This window comes from Neoarius graeffei, chromosome 4, assembly GCF_027579695.1.
Source record: "Neoarius graeffei isolate fNeoGra1 chromosome 4, fNeoGra1.pri, whole genome shotgun sequence".
NCBI lineage: Eukaryota > Metazoa > Chordata > Actinopteri > Siluriformes > Ariidae > Neoarius > Neoarius graeffei.
This window is the reverse complement of record NC_083572.1, coordinates 67,825,263-67,834,440: the sequence shown is the minus strand read 5'-3', so window position 1 is coordinate 67,834,440 and position 9,178 is coordinate 67,825,263. Positions and strand designations below refer to the sequence as shown.

The window sequence follows — 9,178 nt, the reverse complement described above, 5'->3', positions numbered from 1 at the left end:
AACCAGCCTCCCCTGAAAAGCTGGCAAAGGCAAAGCGTGCATGTGTGCTGGTAGAGAACAGTGCATGCCTGGGGCCACTGCTCATGTTAAAGCCAGATAACCAGCAGGGCCCCTTCCCTGTGACCTAACCAAACATCACAAAACACTCCGAGCACACGGATATGCTGCAAGACAAGACTGGCTTTACTGCAAACAGCATCAGTCAAATTTAGCATATTTATCATAGTGAACCTGTTAAAATCACTCCTAATCAGGTCCTAAAGAGAAGAAAAAAAAATCCTTTCATGCATTAAAAAAAAAGTAACTTAGCACTTGAATACAATTAAAACTAAATAGCATGGACCAGGGAATGGTCGTAAGACAAGCTTAGTTTATGCATTTAATTAATATTTGGTACCATGTAATATACTACTTCAAGTGTCATTGAGCAGCTTTGCACATTCCTGATTGCAGTCTAAAGGCCTGCTTTTTAATTAAAGTACACAGAACAGAGGTATGCTCCCCCCCCCCCCAAAAAAAAAGAAACTGACTGCATTCCTATTTTTTTATAAAGTCTTTATTTTTTTTCCTTCCCCCTCCCCGACTTTTCTTGGTATGGCTTCTTCACAGATAGTGAAATGTGACAAATGCTTCGTAGAGCAATTATGTGCCAGGTGCAAGCTTGAGGCTCAAATCAACTTAAATTTTTTTTTTTAGGTGCACATATGGACTATTAGTACATGAACGCTAAATCAACTACGTACATATTTGGCAACCAGAAGCCTGAAACATTGTACGTTTTGCATATCTGGTGTACTGAAAGATCAATTTATACATTTAAAAAAATTATAGTACCACAGATCACTTAAATATCAACATAAATACTGCAAAATGCTTTTAAACTGTGAATGCTGTACATGAACACCTCTGTCAGAGAGGGTATTCAAAAAAAAAAGTTTTACAATTAGTTTTAACAGTTATACTAAACTGATGCACTGTAGGTATCAGTGTCTGCTACCATACATTTTAAAATCCAATGCATATTGCATCATATGATTCTCCATTCATCCAGAATCCAAACAAACAAGGGGCACATTCAATGCTTCTCCTGAACTGACACCCGTTTCCAAATCAGTTTTGCATTATGGCATAAAATCACATTTATCACCATGGACAGAAACCTGATCAAAACCCTTAATTAGCATCCTTACTCTAAAATACCATATTAGAAGTCTTTGGACTTAAACAAGTCTGAGGTCTGTAGACTGGGGTTTATTTTGTTTGGAAACAGGTGATGGCTTATTCACAGTTCACCCTATATACAAACGCTAAAATGGTCTTGTATCTAAAGTAAGATTCTAGTTTTAAGGCCTCTTCATTTAAAAAAAAAAAAAAAAAAAAAAGTAGTAGTCCTTGGGGTTTGAGTTTCTAAGCAGTAGCTTGAAGTTCTCCATGTTGTTCTTGATTTAGTACCAACAATTAGATGTCACTGTGCAGGTACACATGTTCTGTTGTATCTCCATTTCCCACGCCTGTGTCCTGCCCTATCTATACCCTTAAATTTTGACTTTCCATCCTCTCAAATGCTTTTCCTGGCATCCTTAAGCAGCAATATCCCATTAAACCTTCTAAAGCCTCTTCATGTTCAGTGTATGACTGTACAGTCTTCCCTCATCTTCATTTTCTCCACTCTATACAATGAGGCACCTTACTGTGATTGATCTTAATATGTGAGCACAAAAAGAAACATTAATACAATTAAGCTTATATGAATAGCAATGACAGTAATAATGTTGAAGGAAATTAAAAAAAAAAAAAAGGCATCAGTGCTTCTGGAAGCTCTTAAAGCCACTGCACAGTTTCACTGTCTCTGGACTCAGCTGCCGGAAGCGAATTCTGGTGACAGTGCAATAGTTTTTATCCTTATGGGTTCCCCCCCTCCTTCAGAGCTCACTTGGTTTGCCTGGCCCTCACTGCATGCGCTCAGGTTGCAGATGCTGCTGTGGTGGATACTGGATGAAGGCAGGGGTGGTGGCAGTGGGTGCATTGGTGAGGGTCTGGTGGAGCGAAGTGGTACTGGAGGCTGGGCCAGTGATGTGGCTGTTGGTGTAGCCATAACCCACAAAACCTGGAGAAGAGGCATAAGGATAGTGCTCAAATGCCGAGGTGTACTGGGCATAGGCAGCAGTGTAGTCCATATACGGTGAAGTGAGTGAGGAGGCCACTTGAGAAGGGAGCACGAGGCTGGGGTGTACAAAGGCTTGTGGGTATACATACTGCGGTGCCAGCCTGCACACAGAGATAAGAGTGAACACAGAGACAACATGACACCATTCTTCAGTCTTGGATCAAATGAGAATTAGCAGCCGTTTCCCCAATCCTGTTAGCGATCTCCATCTTATTAATGACAAGACCATATGCTCATGTCTTTATTGTACTTCCTTCAATAAGATGGGGAACACATCAGTGCTGGGAGAAGGCCAGAAGGATAAACACTCAACCCAAGCCTTACATTAAAATTAAGTCAGAAACAGAGGAAGGGGAACTTGTTCTGCAGGTTTATGGAGTATCCCACCTACAACAGCAACATATGCACTGTAAATTCAATCTTGGTAACTGGAATAGATTCTTAGCAAGAGAGGTGGGAGACAGCTGCTTCTGGCAGCTTCTCTAAACCAACACCCACAAGTGTTTTAACAGCTGCTACTTTTCACTCATTCAGTAAGGGCTAGGAGTCTCTCTCTCTCACACACACCAGTGCAATGCACCAATGGCAGGCACCAGTCACAGCATGTTTATATTAAAACGATAAGTGTAGTAATATTCACAGGTGAGCCTTTAGGCCTACAAGGGTAATTAACAGTGTGAAGAAAGGACAGATTCACCTCTTCTCCCTCACAGACTGTTGTGCCATTATTAACAAGGTCTGACTATACCCCCATGAGTTCTCTTCGCTAGAGAAAGTGTGTGTAGGGGGGCAGCTTTATTACACAAAAAGACACACCTCTCAGAATGTAGGGAGTTGTAGAAGGTGTGGTGAGGTGGGGGTCTCAAGATGCTGCACCTGGAAACAAACAGAACAACCTCCCCAAGGAAAAATGACAAAAAAAAAAAAGTCATTAGGGAACTGACAGCAAGAGCTGAAAAACACCTTGGTTCACACTCAAGACTCCTGCCATTCATCTGTCTGACATGGCAAAACATGGCAGACATTTCCTATAATATACAATAGGTCTCTCCCTACTAGCAACTAGTTAGCACAAGATAGGTAGGTTGTGTTTTAATTACTGTGCTCCTTTACACTGTTAACCCCAGGGTTGTTGTTTATCATCTAGTAATTACCTGAAAGGGAGGGGGAATCCACACAATGCAAAACAAGCTACAACTGACGAGTTCAAGTGCGGACTCATTTACACACCATTCCTTAGAATTCGGGAGATTCAAGAGGTTAGGGTTCCCCCCATAAATTAAACTGAATATGTACCTAAAGAAAACATCACCCAGGCAATGTGAACTCAATGCTACATTCAACATAATTACACAGATGCACACTTGGAATTACTCATGTGCACATAAATGAAGAGACTGTACACACTATGGTTCAACACAGGAAAGGGTGCGTGGGCGGAGAATGTGTGCAAAACATCCAATAATTCCCCTTCCCCCATACATGTACCCCAAGTAGTAAATCACTTTAGTCAGCACTGCAAACCAAAAACCATGCGAAAGACAAAGAATGAAAGCTGTATCAGCATAAGCTTTACTGTCATACATGCGCACAGCACTTCAAACCGTTACAACACTACACTCTCAAGCCATGACTGGCACCTTAAGGGTGGTGTCAGGGTGAGCAGCACCCAATCTGGACCTCTACACTAGGCCCAGCGTAGCCAGGAGCTTGCGCGTCTTCTTCCCTCAGTAATGCGCTCCTTCAACTGGCCAAGTAACAGAGCATGAATGGAAGACTGGAGGTTAGAGGAACACTTGATTATATAATGAATTAGATTAGAGGATACAAGAAAATGCAGACTCTCTCGTGGTCTCACACACATCAGGGCAAAAGAGAAATGGTGGCATTGTGATCCTCAACTACTGCCTACTGCACTGGCTACACAGACTCACAAACTGTGCTCAGCTGACAGTCATGGACTGAGTAAAGTAACTGGCAGCTTTGTTTGAAGTCCAGACTTAGCTGATACAGCGGTCAAGGACACATGGAGACGCACACATGCACGGCAGCTGCCAAGTCACATTTACACATTGGGCTCTTACAGTGTGCATTAATTGACTGCTGGAGGTCACTTTACTCTTGAACACCACATCACGAGGAAATGGCTAAACATGACTTTAGTGAATAGCAGCCACACACCAGTGATCACTGAAGTCAAACAATCCTGTGAAGTCAATTTTAAAATCTACATACATAATCTGTATTGATAGACGACAACTCACCAAAAGTTTTACCTTCCCTTCTAAATGTCTACGAATGGTATTCACATATACCCAGTGCTTAAGCCCACAATAACATTAGCAGATGACTTCACGCAATATGTTGAATGTGCACTGACCATTTGTAATATTGTGCTTCATTATCATAAGCATGCATTCTATTATATAGTGTTGAACTTGTAGACAGGGAGGGGACATTTCACCCATTTCCCTCTTTCTGCTCACATCTAAATATTTCCATTCTTCTCTTTACTCACAACCCACTGACCCTCATCCCCTCCCTTTACACTACATCCCCCTCACTCTCACTGTGGTGTCACTTTTCAGAGCCCCAGTCTAATCACCAAGCTGACAATATGACCAATTTCACCTGCTTAGAAAACATCACACAATACTGTTAAGACAGCCAATGACTGTTCCGACATTGACGTCTAGAAATATGCACAAAACTAAAGGACCTGGAATGTGCATATGCGTTATGAAGTCCTGTTCAATTTGATACTTACGACCAAGGACGACATGTAGTTGAGGACAAAAGGTCCAGAACAGTATAAAGAGGGAATGAGACTGATGGACAATTTAGAAAAAGCAGTTCTCATCACTAACAATCCATTTCTGAGCAGAACGAGACAAAGAGATCCATGGGGAACACAACAGGTGTGTGCCTTTAAAAAAAAAAAAAAAAAAAGGGGTGGGTAGATGTGCATGAAGGATGTAATTGAGGAAATATGAGACAACACCTGTCATACAGCCAGAAACGTGGGTCTCCCCCCCACACACAAACACTGCTCCACCTCGTTACCACAGCAACCAACTCGCAGCAGATGGAACATTTTGGTCTTACATGAACATGTTCAAGAAGCAGGTAAAAATTTGTACAAAACGTCTGTCACCATGGCAAACCAAGCAGACTATTTGAAAGCTATACCATTAGCAAGCCAATTAAAAAAAAGTTTGCACCAGTTGAAAGGTTGCCAAGAAACAGCATTGGTGTCTTCTTAGGACTACTATAATTAGACAAATAAAGCAGTGATAGAGCCATGTTAACTGCTTTATTCACAACAATGGGTTGGAACCATGCAAGAAACTCACAGGGCAGGTTCTCTCATATGTAGGCCTCAGATTAATACAAATTTATGCATCAAACCTCAAAGGCAAAATACACCCTGACAGAATCAAAATCTCATACTAGACTTCTAGCATGCATGAATATCCAAAGAATACATGTGTACCGTCAACCAAAAGACGAAAATACACAAATGGCAGCCACAGAACTGCAACATGTTTAGAAATGATTCCATAATATAAATGCTGCAATCTCACTGACCACCTCCAATTGACCGCTGCCAAAGATACAGGACCTGAAGCAACAGAAGTCAGGAACTTGCTGTGAAATTAACAATCTTACTGCCAGACAAAAGACAAGACCAGTCATGACAAAGAGCACAAGGAACTTGTTCAGTTTCCTTTATATGTGGCGTCACTGTTAATGGAGATTGTAAGACACTGGATGCACATTTGCTACAACATCAAACTAAATGTAACAGAACAGACATCTGACATACCCATATTGCCTTTGGATAAGTGCTGGATGAATTGGCTGCACACCAATGGATAGGCCTATAAAGCACAAGAAATATTAAAGGCTGTCATTTTAATACAGCACAAGATTCATTTAACATGGAATTGTTAAAAGTTTCATGCAAGGTAACAAGGTTAGAAAGAGAAAACTGAATTAAAAGGAACCAGCTACTAATACATTCAAGGTTCCAAGTGTGCCCACATCACCCCTGCTCACCTGTCTGAAGACTGCGTGGCTTAGCTCCAAGATAAGCCAGGTTGACATTGGCCTTCCGACCATCAATGATGGGATTTGGGTCTTTACAGGCTCGTTCTGCTGCTAACCTGTCAGTCATCGTCACCTAGAGGACATAAGAATGCTGTGAGCAGTTACAAAACTATTAATGGAGACTTGAACCTAAAATCTTGTGAAACAATTGCCATTAACAACAAGTGATGCCTCCAGTAAAGAGCCAAACAGCTTTAAACAAAAAGAGTTCAAGTTTTAATCCAAGGTCTATTGGTGGGTTAAAGCTTATATTACCAACTGTAATGTAGTTTAACTGTAGTACTCAGTAGTTACTAAAGGTGCCATTTGAATAGACACCTGAATGATAGCCTGGGAGTTTAAGGGCTTACAGTTGTGGCCAACATCCTTTGCTACAACTTAACCATGCATGGTACCAAGCAATGGAAGCATGTGTAGTTTAGCAACATGCAATCCTTTTCTCATAGTTTCAAAAAACAAAACAGGAACAACAAGTCAATCCAGTTAGATGGGAAAAAAAATCTTTCATGGGAAACAAGTTTTTATGAAGGAATCACCCAGACCACCAAATACTATGAAGGCAGAAGCCCTCATCTAATGGAGCCTGCCAAACCTGCACTGCCACAAACTCAGCCAAGAAAAGCCGTTGAAGCACTGCACCATTGCCCTTTTTGACCTCCAGCCACCATGTGCTGTGCATCAAGACCATCAAAAGCCTAGAAGAAAACAGGAGACTGTCACAAACAGTCTTCCAGTCCATTTTTTGGTTGTTACCCTTGTAAGAAATTAATCATCATCTCATGAATCATTCAAGTTGAAGCACATGGCTTCCTTAGGACCTTAAAATGCTCAGTGTGACCCTCACTAGCACTACCTGCAAGCTCTCTAGATAGATTCTTTATCGTCATTGCACATTACTATACATCAAAACACTGTTTGAGGGCTCAGATCACAGCAGCAGATCAATGAAATAAAAATATTTTAAAAAGCTCTACTGACTAACTCTGGAGCATGGTTACGCCAATAGATTTTTTTTTTTAATCTCTGGTTGTTTTAAAGGAGTTCCTCTTTGTCAGCTTCCCAGGGGAAGTTTCTTTGTGTGTGTCCTGGGGGGGGGTTAACCTCTGTATTATCCACTCAGAAATAGTACAAACGCTTTACCTTTCCTTTAATAGGAGTTTCTCACTTAGAAACTTTTTTGCTGGTACATACATGAACTGACAAATTTTAGGTTAAAGCTTTTACACACACAGGTTGTATTCATCTTTCTAGATAAAGGATACATATTAAAAAAAGTACAAAAAGTTTAAGCAGTAGTAGTTAAGCAAGTAGGACAAGAACTCCAGAAGGAGAAGGAGGAATTTGAGGAATAAGAACCAGGCTAGTAAAAAACACAACTCCTCCATCTTAGGCCAAAATAAACTGCCTCTCTCTCTTAAGAGCCTGTAAACATTTCTCGGTGGCTGGGTGCTGCCGAGCTTCATTAATGTAGCATGAATAAGTAGTAGGAGGAGAACCAAGAGGCTTGGAAACCATCACTGAGGAACTTCACCATATAAAGCCCTTAGAGCTGCAGGCGCTCGCGCTGCCCAACTGAGTCGAGTGCAGCAGCACTTTAAGCCTGACTAACCATTTAGGAAGCGTGGACTCGAAAAATAACTCATTCGGGAAAAGGGTATAAGGGTTATTTAACTTTATACGCCTTCAAAAAAAAAAAAACTGAACAGATGTTTCTCCCCCCAAAACAAGCCTTAATGCGTCGCGCGCGCGTTTACGCACAACATCATGTACCCAAAGAAAGAAAGAAAGAAAGAAAGAAAAGCTGGGCTTGGATCTCAAAACATCTCATTCATTCAAAGTCGATTAAGGATGCCGCATTACAAACCCAGACAGAATTAGAAAAGTAGTTAAGAGATCATAAAATAAAAGTGACTTACAAAGCCATAACCTCTGGATTTGCCCGTCTGTCTGTCCGTTATGACCACAGCCTCGTCTATCTCTCCATACGCTTCGAAGTATTTTCTCAAAGACGCGTCGTTCGTGTGGTAGGGTAAACCCCCTACGAAAATCTTCGTGAACGTAGTGTCTTTCTGGATTCCCGTTGGGTGCATAGCTTCGAGTGTACTATTCATAAACGGATGTAAAAGCATTGGATAAGCAAACTATAACGGAGACGTAAAAGCAGCGGATTTTTCCCCCTTCAAACAATCGTTTAAAAATATCCTGACATGTAAAAAGACTTAGAGAGACAAAGCAGCCTACAAGAAGGCTCGATTGTCCAGGCTTTCAATTTTGCAGTCCTTAAACTTCCTATGCAATACAAACCATCGCAGTAGCCTAGTGAACGTGCTCCCTGGTACACGACCACCACTAGCACCCGACTGTGATAAGCCTCCACCCCTTTCCTTTCTTCCGGGCTCTGTTTATTTATAGTGTCTTACAAAGGCCACGCCCATTATTCGTGCTAGCCAACGGCGTGAAGCTTGTTTCAAAAAAACCAAACGACCAGAAAACTTTGTTCCGACGTACAGTCTCCGCCCCTGAGCCCGCCCACTTTTAAACTTGCACCTGCTTTTGTCCTTGCGCCAAACAAAGAAAAACGGCCACTGTAGGGTTAGACAACGTGACCTTACTCGAAAGGGTTTTATTTCCCTATTGCTGAATAAACCCTTTTTTTTTTTTAAATTCAGAAAAACAAATCCATAAACTTTCTGAACAACTGACTTGGTTATGTCACTCATACTGTTGTAAAAGTGAAGGTAAATAAAAAGCTATTCTCAATTCAGTAATGCTGTAGTTCCTTCCCTCATTCATATCAACAGCTCAAGTCTTACGTTTCAGATCAAATTAAGCACTTTGTAGTAGCTTAAAAACCAAATTCCGTATAAAAGTAAACCCAGCTGTAATTTTGATTGTGATGCG

General features: G+C 41.2%; 1 protein-coding gene across 3 annotated transcripts; it reads right to left on the bottom strand.

Annotated features, from left to right (window-relative positions):
* Positions 1-538: 538 nt before the first annotated feature.
* On the bottom strand, positions 539-8,681 carry rbm38 (RNA binding motif protein 38). 3 transcript variants are annotated; one of them, XM_060919523.1, is made up of 6 exons: positions 8,582-8,681; positions 8,194-8,380; positions 6,227-6,350; positions 5,994-6,048; positions 2,984-3,043; positions 539-2,268 (listed from the first exon to the last, which is right to left on the bottom strand). In XM_060919523.1, the coding sequence occupies exons 2-6, from the start codon at positions 8,365-8,367 to the stop codon at positions 1,950-1,952; spliced, it is 732 nt and encodes a 243-aa protein (XP_060775506.1). In that variant the 5' UTR covers positions 8,368-8,380; positions 8,582-8,681; the 3' UTR covers positions 539-1,949. The 3 variants fall into 3 exon arrangements, with proteins under 3 accessions (XP_060775506.1, XP_060775505.1, XP_060775507.1); XM_060919522.1 differs by having other exon boundaries at positions 8,194-8,680; XM_060919524.1 differs by lacking the exon at positions 2,984-3,043 and having other exon boundaries at positions 8,194-8,680.
* Positions 8,682-9,178: the final 497 nt, after the last annotated feature.

Bases quoted from the DNA above. Each gene is read 5' to 3' on its own strand.
- rbm38 (XM_060919522.1), bottom strand. From the start codon at position 8,406: ATGCTTTTACATCCGTTTATGAATAGTACACTCGAAGCTATGCACCCA. The intron at 6,049-6,226 runs GTGAGCAGGGGT...TGTGCTTTATAG, and splicing joins GCCACGCAGTCTTCAGACAG to GCCTATCCATTGGTGTGCAG. The intron at 2,269-2,983 runs GTGTGTCTTTTT...CTCTGTGTGCAG, and splicing joins AACTCCCTACATTCTGAGAG to GCTGGCACCGCAGTATGTAT.